Source organism: Phoxinus phoxinus (assembly GCF_949152265.1).
Source record: "Phoxinus phoxinus genome assembly, chromosome: 3".
Taxonomy (NCBI): Eukaryota; Metazoa; Chordata; class Actinopteri; order Cypriniformes; family Leuciscidae; genus Phoxinus; species Phoxinus phoxinus.
Genome location: NC_136878.1, coordinates 4,692,516 through 4,710,694, shown reverse-complemented (window position 1 = coordinate 4,710,694; position 18,179 = coordinate 4,692,516). Strand labels below are relative to the sequence as shown.

At 34.2% G+C, this 18,179-nt stretch overlaps 2 protein-coding genes across 7 annotated transcripts in view; one reads left to right on the top strand and one right to left on the bottom strand.

Moving 5' to 3' along the window:
- LOC306996113 (TNF receptor-associated factor 2) lies at positions 1 to 10,951 on the bottom strand. Its single transcript, XM_079608253.1, has 11 exons — positions 10,839 to 10,951; positions 9,214 to 9,424; positions 8,292 to 8,370; positions 8,089 to 8,187; positions 7,833 to 7,994; positions 7,676 to 7,750; positions 7,458 to 7,532; positions 4,988 to 5,503; positions 3,499 to 3,676; positions 3,258 to 3,406; positions 1 to 1,972 (listed from the first exon to the last, which is right to left on the bottom strand). Exons 2-11 carry the CDS (start codon positions 9,399 to 9,401, stop codon positions 1,754 to 1,756), a joined length of 1,740 nt encoding a protein of 579 aa, XP_079464379.1. The 5' UTR covers positions 9,402 to 9,424; positions 10,839 to 10,951; the 3' UTR covers positions 1 to 1,753.
- Positions 10,952 to 12,162: 1,211 nt separating this feature from the next.
- rabl6a (RAB, member RAS oncogene family-like 6a) overlaps positions 12,163 to 18,179 on the top strand; it is a 30,154-nt gene continuing 24,137 nt past the window's right edge. Inside the window, exons 1-4 of one of the 6 annotated variants that reach the window (XM_079608228.1) lie at positions 12,166 to 12,381; positions 13,956 to 14,406; positions 16,014 to 16,148; positions 16,344 to 16,391. In XM_079608228.1, the coding sequence (XP_079464354.1) occupies positions 14,277 to 14,406; positions 16,014 to 16,148; positions 16,344 to 16,391 (313 nt within the window). In that variant the 5' untranslated portion in view covers positions 12,166 to 12,381; positions 13,956 to 14,276. Of the gene's footprint in view, positions 12,732 to 13,955; positions 14,407 to 16,013; positions 16,149 to 16,343; positions 16,392 to 18,179 lie in introns of those variants that run through there. The other 5 variants (XM_079608229.1, XM_079608227.1, XM_079608226.1 and 2 more) reach the window with 5 other exon arrangements.

Sequence of the window (18,179 nt, the reverse complement as noted above, 5' to 3'; positions counted from 1 at the left end):
AAAAAAAGAAATTGCACAAATTTTCACTTGTCACAAATTTCCATTTAAAAGGGAAAGGGAAAATAATACAGTATACATTAAGTTTTTGTATTTATAAAATTGCACATTTTGAGTTTGACATACATTCAGTCAGTTTTCATTAAAGGACATATCATTATCTATTAACTCTAACAGCACTTCACTATGGATATTTGGCACAAATAATGTCACAGAAACACAGTATAACATATCTTTTTTTAATGTCTGGTACCATCTATTTTGTCCCTTTTAATAAATGCCCTAAAGTTGAGCTTTCTCAGTATTGCAGTGTATATCCTCAGCTATCAGATATTTCTGTTTGAAGATTGTATCAAGTGATCGGATTCAAGTTATCACAAGGCATCGCATGTACAAATTAATTTGTATTTCTGACAATTTACTAAGAAGAAGTTAAAATTAGTTTTAAACCACCATGACTGCACATGTACAGCTATATAAATAATATGCATTAAATATAATAAAATAGATGTAAACTGTATATACATTTCCTGTATAAAGATCCCTCGCTTTGAGAGTTTATGGTTATATATAAAGATACATATCGATTGCTTATATAGTATGAATATATAGATATCTGCTTGTATTTTTAAGAATAGAAGCAGTGTATCGTATAAAATAATCATTATGTTTAATATTTATTTCATTTATCTCTAAAGTATGTCTGCAGTGGTGTCGTCACTCACTGGATGAGAAAACGGTTTTGTGTTAAATATCATGTGCATTTGCAGATTGAGGCCTCCCATGCACAGAGAAGTTTCAATAGTTGTCATAACTGGTTTAAAATCAGTGGATTCTGGTTATCTCGTAGTCATACCCCCAGTGCCAAATATAAAAGACAATTGTATAGCAAAAGCTTGGTCCTGTGTAAACATCTCAAAAGCTTCAATTTAGCCTAGAAAATACAGAAACTGCCTCGTACGTCATTTGGCAGTGAGAGAACAATTTAAAAGGAATAAAATACAAACTTGCACTCCATGAAGCCGGCAAACACTATAAACTCAAGCTCCCGATGTACCAAGTAAACCGTATAAATATTCCTATTTACAAAAGTAATAACAAGACTCGTCGTAGTAGTTTCTTAAAAATATACAAAATGCAACGCAATAACTTGGTGTGCACGGGACTCCCGCTCAGGACCATTTCACAGACACCTACGCTAAGATTTTTACCTTTAAACTTCAAACTATCTTCCACAGATGTAGCCAAACACCGATTAAATGAAATCCACGATCATGACCCTCACTATACTTATTGTATGACAATTATATCCCCCTTCACCCTCAAAAACAGCTCAGCACTAGAGGAGTGCAATTTACCCACTTACCAATGAACAAGAAAATGTGCTGAACACATTTCATAGTCTTCATCATGCAAACTGCGATTTGTAAAAATGCTAATCAGCCTGTTCGTTTATTAAATATATGATGATGATGCATTCAACTACCAATAATAGTTGAATGCATTTTACTATGATGGAAAAAAGTCAGCGCTGTGCTGAAGAACTTAAGTTTTGAATTGTGATCTACACTATGCAACTGGACCGGACTTCACGTTCAATTCCAGTGTTTCACAACCCAAGAGCTCTACTGACCCTTTCAGGAACTACGCAGCAGTGCAACGTGTGTGACGGCTTTACACATGCAGGGAAACGTCACGGAGTAACCCTCCTGCCGTGCGAAGCAGCTCCCGCGTCTAACCGTGATGGAGGAAAAACCTAAAGGCCAGTGAGGTCCACGATGGCTTTGATGAAGATGGTGTCGTCCCGTATGTACGAGTTCTTGCCCTCCAGCTTGGACAGCGGACAGAAGAGCGGGCAGCCGCTGGCGATGTTCATCTCGCTTACGGGCCTCTGGAATGAGGAGGAAGTGATGTCGGGACGGAACGCATCAATGATGTGCTCTCTGTTACTCTGGTCCAGCAGCATCAGTGTGACCTGGAAGCATGAAGCCAGATTCAGCTCACAGATACATTTTGGGATAGGTACTGTAGTTCAGGCTGTGAAAGTATTCATTTTTAATTTGATCACAAAATAAAATTATATTAATACTATTTGTATATACTAATCTACTAATAATATTTAAATACATATCAAATAATATATAATACAGAAGACATATATATACATTTATACAGTCAACATTTGTATTGTGTGTGTGTGTGTGTGTGTGTGTGTGTGTGTGTGTGTGTGTGTACAGTAGTCAACATTTGAAGTGGATCAAAACCTTTCATCAGTTATAAATTAATTATAGATATAATTAATCAAAATATACATTTTGAATTTGAACAATACCCGATCTTGTCTTAGGACAACTTTGATTCACTTTTTTGATCCACTTCAAATGTTGTCTACTGTACACACACACACACACACACACACACACACACACACACACACACACACACACACACACACATATATATATTTGTATATTTTAATATTATTTAGTTAGTTATATAATATTAATATTTCAATTCTAATTTATTCACAAAAAAACATTTCTATAATCACCTCAATTTGTACAAAAGGCAGTATATATTACAGTTTATTTGTATATATTTTTGTTTATTTAATAAAAACAAATTGGAATATTAAAATATATTTCAAGCTTATTTTCCCCTGTTCAGCTGGCAATATGTGATTGTATTTTAAAGTCTTCTAGTTTATGTATAATTATATTTTTATTTTTATTATTATATTCTGTGTTGTATTAAAATTGTGAAAAAATGTATGCAATATTAACATACATTTAAATCCTAATTTCTTCGCAAAAATATATATTTTTGTAAAAAATATTTGGTATTGTTACCATTAGTTAATGTATTAAAAACAATGGGCAATACATGTATTACAGTATTTATTAATCTTTGTTAATGTTAGTTCACAGAGCATTAACTAATATTAACAAATACAACTTTTGATTTTAATAATGTATTTGTCATTGTATTTAATAATGTTAGTAAATGTTGAAATTAACATTAACATTAAGATTTTTAGAAATTAAGATTATTAAATGCTGTAGAAGTATTGTCAATTCTTAGTTTATGTTAACTAAAGTAGTTACTAATGTTAACTAATGAAACCATATTGTAAAGTGTTACCAAATATTTCTATGATCACTTGTTCACTTTAAGTTTGAAATACCTTTCATGAAAAGTAACGGTATCAGTGTGCAATAGCATTAGTCTGAAGACATGCAGTGAGCAAACTGGTGATGTACCTTCTGGTTGAAGGGCCATTTGAGCAGCGCGTCGCTCATTCCTCTCATGACCACAAAAAACAGCGAGAGGTGAGTCCCACGACCCGTCCCGTCCCCGTTCAGGTAAATGCGCAGGCACATCTTATAGCCGTACTTGCTTGTGTAAAATGCTAAACAGAACCGAGGAGCATGTAAGTCAAAATATATAATCATACAAATAAAAAATGACTGTATCTATTCTGATTCATGTGGAGTTTTTTACCAGGTGAAAACATGGCAGGCGCACGTCCAGCAATGGCATCTTGTCTCTTTTTAGTAATATCTGATATCCGCCAGATGAAGACGCCATCAAACGTGGTTGCGGACATCTCCCGTAGTCTGCCCTCCATTTCAGCGACAGTCAGGTCTTTAACCCCCACCTGCCGCTCCAGCTGACGAACCTATGCGATGAAGACAGACCGAAGGGACAAATACACAGGTGACGCCATTTGATTACATTTGGATCATAAATGATTCTCACATTGGCAAAGAAAGAGGCCTTCACAAGATATATACTGACAATATTAAGCCTAATGTGTCATATTTGAAATATAAATTGTCAACATGATCAAACATTTGTGTTGCACACAATCTACTTCATGCCTTCTGTTGTCTGATTGATAGTTTATAAGTTTTTAGCAAGTAAAAGGCCTTTTAGTATGATTGTAAAAATGTCCAGCTTCAGCTCGTGTCTTTCTGCTGTGAAATCTGCACTGATTTATGTAAACAAAAGAACATAAGAATAACTTTTATATTGTTATTAATATTGCAACATTGGTTTACTTGATTATTCATACATCATTTATTAGAAAAAAAAGTTAAATAAGAGTATCAAATATGTATGGAATTCCAAAGTAAGCTGCCAAAATAATAAATAAATAAATACTTAAATAAATATACGAAGAAATGTAAAATAACAACAATAAATAAGTATTTATACTTTTATTTCCTTATTCATGTTTAATTGTATTTTTCCAGTTATTTATTCATAAAAAAAATATTTTCAGATTTATTTATGCATAAATAAATAAATATATAAATAAATAAATGTATAAATAAGTAAATGTATACATAAATAAATAAATGAAAAAATAAATAAATGTGGAAAAATACAATTATACATAAATAAGGAAATAAAAGTATAAATACTCATTTATTTTTATTACATTTCTTCGTATATTTATATATGTATGAATTTATTTATTTGTTATTTTGGCAGCTTTGGAATTCCATAAATATGATGCATCAGGCTTTTGAGGAACGTTTTTTGTTCATATCTCAATCATCATTGTATTGCATTGCATTATGTTTTTTTTTGCCCCCAAACAATTCAAAACTAGAGAGCTTTTATCATACAATAAGCATTTAAATATAATATTTATATGCATTGTATGTATGCAAGTAGTCTGCTATACTGTTATAAAAATCTCACAAATTTTCAATACAAGCATCTGAATTTCATCTTACTTTGTTGCCATATAAATATCAGCAACTGAACCAATTTGAATATTTTTGCATGTTTTTTTCCCCTACATATTCTCACTATATCATACTATATAAGCCTGATGTATCAGGTACGATACTTAACATAAAACACATGCAAACCTTTTTTAGGTTCAATAAACTGTACCATTTCAAAAGCATAAGATTATTATTTCATAAGTCGGGCTTTACAGGGTTAAAGCTTGATTGATGTATGTTTAGCTGCACACCTTGTTGCTAAGAGCCTCGATTTTGTCCTGATCGAGTCTGTGTTGTCGGTTGCTGGCCTCCATGGTGGTTGCGAAGCGCTCTACTTCTCGATTCAGCACACACACCACATCTTCAAACGTCCCCGCCTTCACCTCCAGGTCCTGGCAGCGCCGGCCCAGATCTGCCACCTTGGTCTTCTCGCTGTGGAGTTGCAGTTCCAGGGCGGCGCCGACCGAGCTGGGCAGAGGCGTGAAGGACGTGGGCAGAGGAGGTGGAGGAGCGACGGCACACGAGGAGGACGAGGAGGACGAAGAGGAGGGAACCCCCTGCACGGGGATGGCGCTCAGCTGACTCACTCTGGCTTCCAGGTCTCGCAGCGCCTGGTGAAGCTCGTGAGCTTTGTGACCCGCCAGCTCCAGACTTTGTGGCTGCAGGCCCTCCAGACTGACCTTCATGCCCATGATGAAGTGCAACAGCAGGTTTAGATGTTCGTGAGCACAGGCACGCTCGTGATCGTGGATCTTCTCCTTCTCCACCTCAAAGGGAAATCAACGGGGTTAAACTTCAGCGTCCCATCCCGTTTATGCTACAGACATGAATTATTCCTCAAATCATGCGGTTTGCATTGTGCGGAGGGTTCTGCACAGCTCACATATTCTTTAGAAAATATAAAGGTTTTAGTCATTTTAGTACTTCAACTTTTTTAGTACTTACATTTTTTTAGTTGCCAACTTAATTTTTTTAGTTGCCAACTTAATTATTTTAGTTGCCAACTTAATTATTTTAGTTGCCAACTTAATTATTTTAGTTGCCAACTTAATTATTTTAGTTGCCAACTTAATTTTTTTTTTAGTTGCCAACTTAATTATTTTTAGTTGCCAACTTAATTATTTTTAGTTGCCAACTTAATTATTTTAGTTGCCAACTTAATTATTTTAGTTGCCAACTTAATTATTTTAGTTGCCAACTTAATTTTTTAGTTGCCAACTTAATTTTTTTTTTAGTTGCCAACTTAATTTTTTTTTAGTTGCCAACTTAATTATTTTAGTTGCCAACTTAATTATTTTAGTTGCCAACTTAATTATTTTAGTTGCCAACTTAATTATTTTTAGTTGCCAACTTAATTATTTTTAGTTGCCAACTTAATTATTTTAGTTGCCAACTTAATTATTTTAGTTGCCAACTTAATTATTTTTGTTGCCAACTTAATTTTTTAGTTGCCAACTTATTTTTTTTTAGTTGCCAACTTAATCTTTTTTTAGTTGCCAACTTAATTTTTTTTTAGTTGCCAACTTAATTTTTTTTTAGTTGCCAACTTAATTTTTTTTTAGTTGCCAACTTAAATTTTTTTTAGTTGCCAACTTAATTTTTTTTAAGTTGAACCTTATTATGTAATATTTCATTTTATTTGAGCTTTATTTTAATTAATTAACGGTTAATAGTTTTAATAATAGTATTTTAATTAATATTAATATTAACTTTTTGTTTATTTATTGAGGCATTTTTTCCTCTTAACCTAATTTTGGGGAGCCTTTTTATTAATTTTGATGGTACAAGCCTCCGTTAATTTCAGTCCCTGGTGTGCGCCAATTAATATCCAAGAAGAATGAAATAATAGACTAATCCCGTTTTAAGAAAGTAAACTATGCAAGATTAAATTCCTTACTGAAGGTTTTCTGATTTAATATGTATTGATTTCTTTATAAAATTTGCATTGCGTTTATAGCTGTGAAAACAACACCCGTACTTCCCGCGCCCCTGATATGAACTCTCCTTCAGCATTATTTTTTAGTATTTATTAATAATTTAAATTACTTGTATTTTTTTATTTTATTTTATTTTAGTTAAATTTTTTGTATTTCCATGTGCTTGTGTCATTAATATACTTTTATTCATTTATTTTGTTCTAGTAATTTTTTGTACTTCAACTTTTTATTTTTATTTATAACAACTATTTTATTTCAGTTAGCTGCCAAGTTGAAGTTTTTCACCTAATAGCCTACTTTATTTTAATTAACAATTTGTTTTTTAATATATATATATATATATATAATATATATATATATATAATAGTCTATTCTCACAAATAGCAGATTTATTTATTACTATTCCATTGCTATTTTCTGAACACTGTATATTTTCTGTATATTTTCAATAAATTCTGTATTTCTACTGCTACAAAATTACTCTATACGCACATATTACATTTTGTGTACATGTAGCCTACATTATGTTGTACATTGAGGTTTTGGGACAGAGAAAAAGAAAAGGACAGTTCGTGACCGTCTCTTTGACTGCGATTGAAGATGTTTATAGTTTGGAAACATGTTTTCAGAAGTGCTCTTGAACAAATGCTGAGCAAATGAAGTCAGAGTACACGTTTGCAACATCCCCAAGAAAAACAGACAGAAACAAAGGCATTGACTTGCATTTCATGACCTCAGCTATTGGTCTGTTTGAATGCTACGATATAAAAAACGGTATACTTACTAACATGTCACAGCCAACCACATGATATCTGCACGGAGTCCTGAATTTGCTGCAGAACTTGATGTGGTCAACATACTAAAAAGACCAAAAGAGAATCGCAAAGAAATGATCTACCATCCGTACGTAATCTGTTTTCTTAAAGAAGTCAATGAAGAGTGTTCCTGAAGAACGATGTTCACGTTCAATGTGACTTGGATAAAGGTTTTTGATCAACACACCTTTTCCCTGGGGATTTTCTTCTTCGCACATCCTTCACAAATCATCGGATACTTGGGACAGATCTCATCATGGGCCTGTGAAAACATCATTTCGTAACACTCAAATCTTTTTCCGCCCCTCAAACACATCACATCTTTTCTTAGACCACTCACTTACCTTGATGTTTTTGAAGTGAAATGGTTCTTTACAGTATTTGCAGTTGAGCGTTCTCTCAGGACACACGCGCTCATTATGACGTTCCTGTTCGTTAAATCTAATGAGCTCCTTGCACAAGGGACAGGACAGAATCATGAACTCACACTTCCCCTCATGGCTCAACTACAAAAAAACAGAGTTATGACAACAAGTTAGCAAACGCAAGTGTTGAAAAGCTTTGTTATTTAAATCAAGCCAATGTTAATGAACACACAACCTCATAATCTTTAATACTGCCTTTCCAGGCGCAGCCCTCGTTGACGCACACAGCTGGAAGATTTTCAACTTCTCTTCTGGCAGCATTGTCGGGAAACGCCTGCAGGAAAACACAGGGAATGTGCAATAAATGTCTGGCAGTAAGTAATTTTAAAAATGTTCATAACTCTTGATATTTCACATTAAGCAAAGCATTGTGCTTACGCAGCCTGGTTTGAGAATTGACGTGGGCTCTTCGAAGATGTCCTCCTTGATACATGCATTGCATTTCTGTGGTCCAGATCTAAAACGGCAAAGCGAGACATGTTTTGCTATTTTGACATCAGTATTTTTGGCATCAGTACACCCTAGTCAATTTCTATTTTCAAATATTGCTTGTGAATTCTGAGTAAAAAAAGTGTTAAAATGGATTTATACAATTGAACGTATACAGTAAGTGCACTAAATTACTTATCTCAGTTATTATAATTAATTTCTGTAGCTTATGTCGTATAAATATTGAACAATACAGTCTGTAGATGCTGCTATTGGATATCAGTTAAACGGTAGTTAATTTAACTAACAACCTTGATATAAAATAGATCTTAATTTTAATTCAAAGACCAAACTTTAGACAGAAGAAGAAGAAGAAATTATACAAAAAAAGCACGTTTATACCTCAAAATTACACTATTATTCAAAAGTTTGTGGTAGGTAAAAAGTTTTTTAAAGTAATAATTTTTTTTTCCAGAAAGGACTCAAAGGATCAAAAGTGATAGTAAACATATTTATAATGTTACAATTTTTTTTTTTTTTTTTTTACTTTGTATTCATCAAAAAGCCAGAAAACTGAAATGTATTTCCGCAATTTGCATTTTTCAACACTGATGTTAATCAGTAATGTTTCATGAGCCGCAAATCAGCATATGCCATAAATACATATGACTTTTTTCCAAAATAAGTTAAAAAAGTCTCACCAAACTTTTGAACGGCAGTGTATTTTGTAGTTTTCACAGTGTCAGTATTTTTGTAATGAATGAAATTGAATGTCAATCGCCCCTATGACGTTAGATAGATGTATCTGTTTAAATTCATTGCATCAGAAGTGTATTTATCCGCATCTGTTTTAGATCATAGGCTGGATTACCCAACAGTCCGGTTGAAGCAGTAAGAACAAAAGCGATGACCGCACTGAGCTTGGAACGGCCTTCTCAAAATGTTCTGACAGCAGTTGCATAAATGTTTGTCTTCAAGTTTGTTGGCCAGGATCTTCTTTGGGAACCCTGGCTTGTTGTTCTCCATGGAGGACGGGGGAGAGGGTTCTTGAGCAGCCATGTCCCGCTCTAAACGTTCCTGGTCTAAACAAGAGAGAATCCATAAGGGCTGAAAACTAACTTCAAATATATATATATGACAACAGTGACTTTCTATTCCGTTTCCAAAAAAAAGATTAGGTACTGTAACACTTTATTTTACTGTGTTACATGTGTTACATGTAGTTACTATAGTAATAATAACTACAAATGATGCATAAATACACTCAACTAGCCCTAAACCAAACTCTGACACTATAGTAAGTGCATGTAGTTACTTAATTTTACAATGTATTAATGTATTAATACAATGTATAAAGAGGGTTACACTTTATTTTAAGGTGTCCTTGTTACAGTGTAATTATACATTTAATGTTAATGAACTAAATGTACTTACTATAGGGTTAGGGTTAGGAAAAGGGGTTGCTTTAGGGTTGGTTGCATGTAATTATAGTTATTATCAACATCAATGTGTAACAAAGACACTGTAAAATACAGTGTTCCCATAAAGAGTAACCAACGTTTATTACTCCGCTCTCTGGAATGCTTGTATTATTCTACAGTCTTCTAACATAATCCACATTCAATATAAATCAATATGTTATGTCCGTGTGTTTTTTTATTTGATGACTGTGAGTAGCCATGTAATCAGTGAGATAATAAAGTCATGAAATAAACAATATCAGGTTGATGGAAAACCCCTCAGCTTTGTCAAGGTCCTGATGATCTGATTGGAGTTTATGTTGCAATGTTGTACATTATTATCATATTCCTATTTATCAAGTAATCTTACTTTAAAGAATAATAACTAAGCACTGACATGCAAAATGTAGCATTCCTAAAACATATTGTGCTGTCTAATACGCTTTTAGTGACATATTTAAAGCCTTCTTGCTGTTTGCAAACATATTACGTACAAATTAATAAATTATTATGTGGATTAGTGGGCTACAATTGAAAGCGTTTGATAAGATTGTTATGCTTTACATTGTGAAATGGAAAGACTCAATCTAAAGTAATCAGATAAGCATTAATAAGCCTAAGCATGCACAGCAGGTCTCCTAATATGAATCCCAATCTCTTTGTTTCTGTTTCAGTTTTGCTTGAATACGTGCGTGTTTCCATACAGACATCCAGTCCACACAAATGATGTATAATAGTGTAGAGTGGTGTAAACATTCCCATGAAACACACACTAGAACCTTTCATGCATATCTGAAAGCACTTTTATCAGATATCGAGCATGCAGCCCGTCGATATACATCACACAGTCAGCTGACAATTGCAAATTTCATCTTTTCCTCTGTTGCTAAGCAAATGCAACATCTTTCGAATGGTTGTTGCGTCCGTTCTGTACCGCCACGCCTCTTTTACATGTAAGGATATGTAGAGCCTGACAATAAACATGCGTGCAATAAAATAAGAATCAAACAATTGATTATGAGACCGACGCACTTACCGCACCGCGATGAGATTTCGCTTTCATTTGCTCGGTTGTGCTCGCGCTGTGACGGATCGAGGCGCGCGGCGCGGCTGCTGTGTTTTGGTGGTCGACATTGTTGAGAAGAGCGCGTGCTCTTTCACAGGATTACGTCATAATGTGAGCGTGCACTGGGCTTTTGGATATCTAAAGCAGTTTTCTTTTATTTTTTTCAGGAGGACTATCTATCATGGTAAAAAAAAAAAGGATAATTTGGTCCGTAATGTAAATACATATTATCCATTTAAATACTATTCATATACTATTCATATGTATTATTTGTATCATTGTTTCTTGTTGGATGCATAATGTAGTGTAATTGTGATAGTGCTTGTTATTATAATACATGTAATATTTGTATGAATTATTATAATAACAATCATATGAATACATCACAATTACACTACATTATGCACCATCTATCCATCCATAATCTATCTGTTTTGGGTATTTGGGTTTATTTAATTTTGGTCGGTGTATAATATAAATACAGTGGCCTATATTAATACAAATGTATAATATGCATATTGATTACTATTGTACAGACTCTGAACCGCATCATATTTAAAAATAAAGGTAAATAAATAATAGCAAAGACACACACACACACACACACACGCACGCACCCACGCACGCACACACACGCACGCACCCACGCACACACACACACCCACGCACACACACACACACACACACATGTACAGTAGCCTATATATATATATATATAATATATATATATACACATCCTGACTTTCTCACTATTATTAATTAGGGTTTATTTTATTTTGGCCTCTGAAAATTAATTTTGGAAGGGCACATTTATTCTAAGATGCTCTTGTTGTTGTTTAGAATAATTGATCTATAATGACTATATAATATACATACTGTATATATATATAGATATAGATATATATGTGTAAATATATGATAATTCTATAGCATATAGATCAGTGTTTAGATTACTATATTACCTATAATTATTGTTTAGATTACTGTATATCTGATAGGTGTTAATTATAGCAATACTGTTTTATTTAAATATTCAATTATTTAAATTATTTCATTTTCGTTTATTTTATTTTTGCCTCTGAAAATTAATTTTGGGAAAGGTACATTTACTATTCTAAGATGTTCTTATTGTTGTTTAGATTCACTGATCTATATAATGACTATATATATATAGCAATATACTGTTCTCGGCCAGTTGTATGTCTGGATTAGATTTGTACTGTACTAGATTCCATTCTACCACTAGAGGCGCTAAAGCGCTGCGGTTACACAACACCACCACTAGAGAGAGGCGTTTGCACCACAGTGAGCGTCATTCATCATCCTGCCGCTAGAGGAGCTGCAGCACAAGCGCGCACCCGACGCGCGCTCCTCACGGCATTCCACAGCTGATAGAGGGATGAGAGAGGGATGCTAAGGAAATGTTTCCCTTCAACACAGAAAATGGGCTATCGTGAACTCCAGCCGACAGCAGAATGCGACTGAAATATCGCAGGCGAAGACCGTGAGCCAGGTAATGAGTTTGTTAGACGCGAAACGGCTCTGAATTTCAAATGAAACGTTGCCGTGTGTTTGTGTTGTAATTGACACGTCGCTTTAGCTGTGAAGCTGATGGCCGTTACAAACAGACGAGCGCAAATAATTCACCTCACTAAACACACACACAGGTAGTGCTATCAATGAGAGCCTTCATAGGGACAGTATTCACACTTCCCTGTCAGAGCTTCAGCGGGTTAACAGCTTACAGAGTGAATATAAACCTCTGCTGACTGACTGGAGCTGCAAAAGAACATTTAACAGCTGGTCCATTCTGAGATTGTGGAAAACTGACAGCTTTCTTACAGCGGTTTTATCAACTGACAGGTGAGAGAGATAACGTTAGATATTAGTTTTGTGTGCTTAGATTAGGACGACTGAATGTTTTTGGGTGGTAACGTTACTTATTTGGGTTTAGACGAATGTTGTGTATAAATATATATATAATTTGATTATTTGTTTTTTTGACGTAACGTTAACTATAACGAATTAGTTACCAGATTTTTGTATCCTGATTTACGTTACGTAACGCCGTTACATAACGTGATATGGATTTTGTGAGAATGTTAACTATAAATGCATAGGCCTATTGTTTTTGCTGCTGATAAATAAAAAAATAAAAGAATCTATAGCAATGTTTACATTTTTGTTGCAGTCAGAATTAAATTAAAGTTATATGTCTGACTCTGCTGCCTCTGTCTTAATCTGAAGCTGTGATGATGTTTATGTTGCTTTTTTTTGATGTTATAATATGATGTAAATGTAAAATATGATGCCATAATACTTTGTTTTTTGCTTGTGTACTGTATATATATGTATGTGTGTGTGTGTATATATATATATATATATATATACATATATATACATATATATATATATATATATATATATATATATATATATATATATACATATACATATATATATATATATATATACACACACACATACATATAAAGCAAGAACTGATAACAATGTAAATGTCTACCTTGAAATGCAATGCAATGCAAGTCGCTTTGGATAAAAGAGTCTTTCAAATGCGTAAATGTATATGGTCTTTTAGTTATTAAATGCATTTGAAATAAACCTGTAATTAAAAATGATGCTTCTCAGTTATCCGAAACACAAAGTATTATTACGTAATGTCGTTTCTGCTGGTAAAAGCAGTTTCTAATAATTTTAGTAGGTTAGTTTGGCTCGAGTTTGTTCACCCAAAAGTGTTAATTTTGCTTTTTGGAACTCACAAGGAGATATTTTAAATGTTCATGCTGGTCTTCTCCATTCAAGGTACTTTTTAAACTTAAATGTTGGTCCAATTAACTTAATTTATGGCTATGGAAGACTTGGCGAATGAATCTAGACTACTTTTATTGTTGCTTTTTGTGTCCTTTTTGGTCACTGTGCTTTCATTATGTTGAAAAGAACAATGTAAACATATGGCTAAACATCTCCTTTTGTGCTCCTCGAAAGAAAGAAAATGTAAATGACATGAATGTTATGAAATATGTCAAATTTTGCTGATCTTGACTGAAATTGATGTTTTTCCCACAGGTGATGCCAGTAGCCCAGGATGGACCGATATCATCACAACAGTTAGCCTACAGTAGCTAAAATGGCACATTTTAGGATTGTAAACTGTTGAAATAGAAAGTCACCATCTGCTGACTGGATTTGGCACCATAGTAACCTTCTTCTCCCGGAGCTCAATGTATTGAAGACGGACTTCACTTTTGCCCTTTAGACCACGTCATACCTGCCGTCAATATGTTTGCTTAAGAAAGTTTGAAGTCTTCGATCTTCGACGCTGCAGCGAGTGTTTCCCTGAACACACGTTTCTATTATTCTTGGACTGTTGAAGAGCCTTTGCTCGAGATGTTTACCGCTCTGAAGAAGCTAGTGGGCTCTGAAGCAGGACCGCTCAGGGATAGAAATATTCCTGCAGGCCTGCAGTCCATGAACCAGAGTCTGCAGAGACGCTTCGCCAAGGGTGTACAATATAACAGTAAGAGCTTCATGATTAATCTGTGTTTTTTTAAAGTAGAGCATTTTATAAATAGTTTTCGATTATGTTAAAGACATCCATTGTTTTCTTTTGGGCTTGTAGAGTGAGTTTTATCCTTGTGGTTTGTCTAAAGTATTACACTGTTGAGTTCTTCATTTCAGACACATATAAATATGTCAAATTTATATTAAAAAATAAACAGTCTATATCAAAAAGAAACAAAAACATAATTTACAAACAACAAACATTTCCTAAAACGGGAGAAATACCTTGTTGTCACTTAATCTAAGATCATTTAAAACTATTATAATTGTATATTTGTAATTAATTTTAATCAACACATGAAGTTATGCATAATAGCTTAACTGATCATGTAAAGTGGGAACATTATTTGATAGAAACATTTGACTCACTTATCCACGTTGAACATGGCAGTACTTGCTATGTTAAAGTTGGTTGACAAATTAAAAACAAATTGAAATTTGTGAGACATGTTTAATTTGATATGCTTATGTTAGGGACAAAAACATGTGTCTGTCTGTCACATTTCACCCCCAAATCATTAAAAAAGATGAAATGTAAAAAGATTGTGTATTAAAATATTTTAGTTTCAGAAAGCCTTTTTAGGACTCATAAAAGGGTTTCATTGTGATATTGTCATAACAATGAAACACATCTGATGCATTATACCACCATATAAACGAAAAAAAAAACATAATGGGATTATATATATATATAATTTAAATTTTGACGTAAACATGGCTAGTGTTTCTGTACTGCTTTCAATTTATGCTGATAGTAAAAAAAAAAAAAAAATACAGTATTGGAAATCCAGTAAAAATCTATTTTACGACAAGGTAAAATGTAGTTCAGTGTATTTTAGTAATGAGATTACATTTTTTTTTGCATTACAATACTGTGAATTTGGATTTGAAAATGTTTAATTGTCAATGTCATGAAATAATGTTAATGCAAAAAAATTTAAATAGGCTTTATTTTCTGTCATAGTTCACTTATTTAAATCACAATTAGCACAATTATTAAACACAAAGTTAAAGATCTGTCAATGGGAAAATGTGAGACATCATAACAATTGTCAATGTTGAAGATCAAGAGCTCGCTCTGTCTTAAATGCACAAGACGTAACCGAGTCCTTCGTGCTGGTGTGATGCAGTTGTGTAGATGTTGTGTAGACGTGTTTTGACATGTGATGCTGCATCAGTGAGCCAGTCGGTGATTCTTCACTGATCTCGCTTTGAATACTCGTCGTTGTGCTGTTTCCGCAGCTCTGTGTTAATAAAAAATGCATGAATGATACATGATCACCCACCTACTGGCCTATTTTTCCAGTCGCTTCTCCTTGGTAGAGGTATCTTTTTTTAGACACGCAGATATCCCACGATACCAAGCATTTTAGCTGTGAAAAGGGCATTTTGGTAGATATGTGCTGTATCAGTACAAATCTAGCACATAGTAAGTGTGAAAGGTTTGTCTTGGTTGATGTACAATCAGTGCCCTGTGGTTGTTTATTTGAAACTTGGGACTGTTTAATTTGGGGTTTCTTATATATTATATCAGTGTTCTCCTATCTCCTTTGTTTCTCTCAGTGAAAATAGTCATCCGTGGGGACAGGAACACCGGTAAAAGTGCACTTTGGCACCGACTTCAAGGGAAAAAGTTCCTAGAAGAGTACATCCCCACGCAGGAGATCCAGGTCACCAGCATTCACTGGAACTACAAAAGTGAGTATCAATGGCAACGTTCACACTGATTATCTGGCCTTTTATGAAGGGAAGTGGTTTATTTTCTAAGACCAAATGTAATTTAAGTAGAGTACCCTATCAGAAAGGTCATAGGTCAACTTTTGTAAAGTATCAGAAGCTGTTTACAATATTTTTTTACATTTCTGGCTGTTTTGTTTTTGCTTTTATTCACAGCGACAGATGATGTAGTGAAAGTTGAAGTCTGGGATGTGGTAGACAAAGGTGAGTGTTTAGAAAACACCCTGGCTCTAGTGACATAGAAGAACTGGACTGAAGTTATTCAGCTATTCATGTTATACAGCTATTCAGTTTAGCAGTGAGACTATTCAAGCAACATTTTAATTTCCAGTGCAAACGCTTTGAAAATGATTTCAATCAAATCATTAAAATTAATGTGTGTAAAAATAATTTTTCTCACACAGTAGATATTTGCACTCATAAGTGCAAACCTAAAGAAATTGCTATTTTAGTATGTTTTCTGCTATCTTTGAAGGAAAAGGAAGTAATGTTGTATTTTACTTATATTTTTGTTATCTGCAAATACTTAAAGGACAAAAGCTTCCTCTTCAAGAAGGTGTAGGTGAGAACTAGTAGTCAAGTAGTTAAACATTGTGTGTGTGTGTGCTGTGGTCTCCTCACCTCTCTTCTTTATAAAACTGTGCCCAGAATAGACATTGCCTTCAGTAGTCTGTGCTGTTCTTAGACTCAAGATTTTAATGTACTTGCATTAAAATCAGATGGCCTCTTTTTCCCAGACTACATTTATTTTAATAGGGGGCTTTTTTTTTTTTTTTAGATTGCATTTTGTATTCATATGTAATAAGTTAACAGCTTTTTTAAATTATTGTTAAAAGGATCTTCTACAATGTCATGTGTTTTCACCTTTTTTTCTTTAGGGCTTTATACAATACCGATTGTTTCAAAGCAGCTTTACAGTGATAAATGGGAAAATAATGATCAATGATGGAAAAGCAGCTCTAAAAAAAACAATAGTTTCTTTGTTCAGCTGAAGTCAGTTCAGTCTTGATTCAGTTCAGTGCAATAACTGTAAAGTTAATCAAATATGAAATGAGGTCTATTCAGTTATAAGCAGCTCTGCAGAAAAACAGTCATGTCATCGTCCATCTCAGTTCAGTTCTCATCCATAGTTTCAGTGCAGTCAAATTGATTATATTGCTGAATATTAGGTGTAAATATTAGTTGCACACAGCCCTCTTTTAAAATTGCATGAAGTGGAAATTCAATAGATTTTTCAGCTTGTGGTTTAAATTGTGATTTAACAAGTCAAGTCAAGTCAAGTCATCTTTATTTATATAGCGCTTTTTACAATACAGATTGTATCAAAGCAGCTTCACAGTGATAACATGAAAAAAAAAAAAAAAAAACAATTTCATCATCATCCACCTTTAAGGCAGATCTATAATATTGTTGAATATTAAATGTCCCCAACTAAGCAAGCCAGAAGGTAAGGCAACAGCGGCAAGGAACCAAAACTCCATCAGGTGACAGAATGGAGAAAAAAACCTTGGGAGAACCCAGGCTCAGTCGGGGGCCAGTTCTCCTCTGGCCAATGAGTGAACAGTGTATGAAGTTCAGAATGAATCAGAGTATTTGTCCAGTTCCGGTTGGTTGAAGTCGGAGTGGAGAGGAGGAGAGACTGGTTGACACTTCAGGTCAGCGGCGTCGTCGTCGTGTCCTGGCGCTGGTCCTTCATCAGATCTGGATACGGCCTGGTTCCGGTGGACAGCAGTAAACCTCGGGATAGACAGAGAGACTAATATTAGCGTAGACGCCATCCTTCTTATGATGTACCAAGTACATCAGGATTATGGGAAGTGTTCCCGGTCCCGGCTGTTCTAAACTATGCAGCCTAATTATAAGTCTATAATGTGTTATGTGTATGCTAGGCCGAAGAGATGTGTTTTTAGTCTAGATTTGAACTGACAGAGTGTGTCTGCTTCCCGGACAATGGTAGGAAGACTGTTCCAAAGTTTTGGTGCTAAGTAGGAA

Bases quoted from the DNA above. Each gene is read 5' to 3' on its own strand.
- LOC306996113 (XM_079608253.1), bottom strand. From the start codon at position 9,401: ATGGCTGCTCAAGAACCCTCTCCCCCGTCCTCCATGGAGAACAACAAG. The intron at 7,751-7,832 runs GTAAGTGAGTGG...ATGTTTTCACAG, and splicing joins TTCACTTCAAAAACATCAAG to GCCCATGATGAGATCTGTCC. The intron at 7,533-7,675 runs GTGTGTTGATCA...TGGTCTTTTTAG, and splicing joins AGAAAATCCCCAGGGAAAAG to TATGTTGACCACATCAAGTT.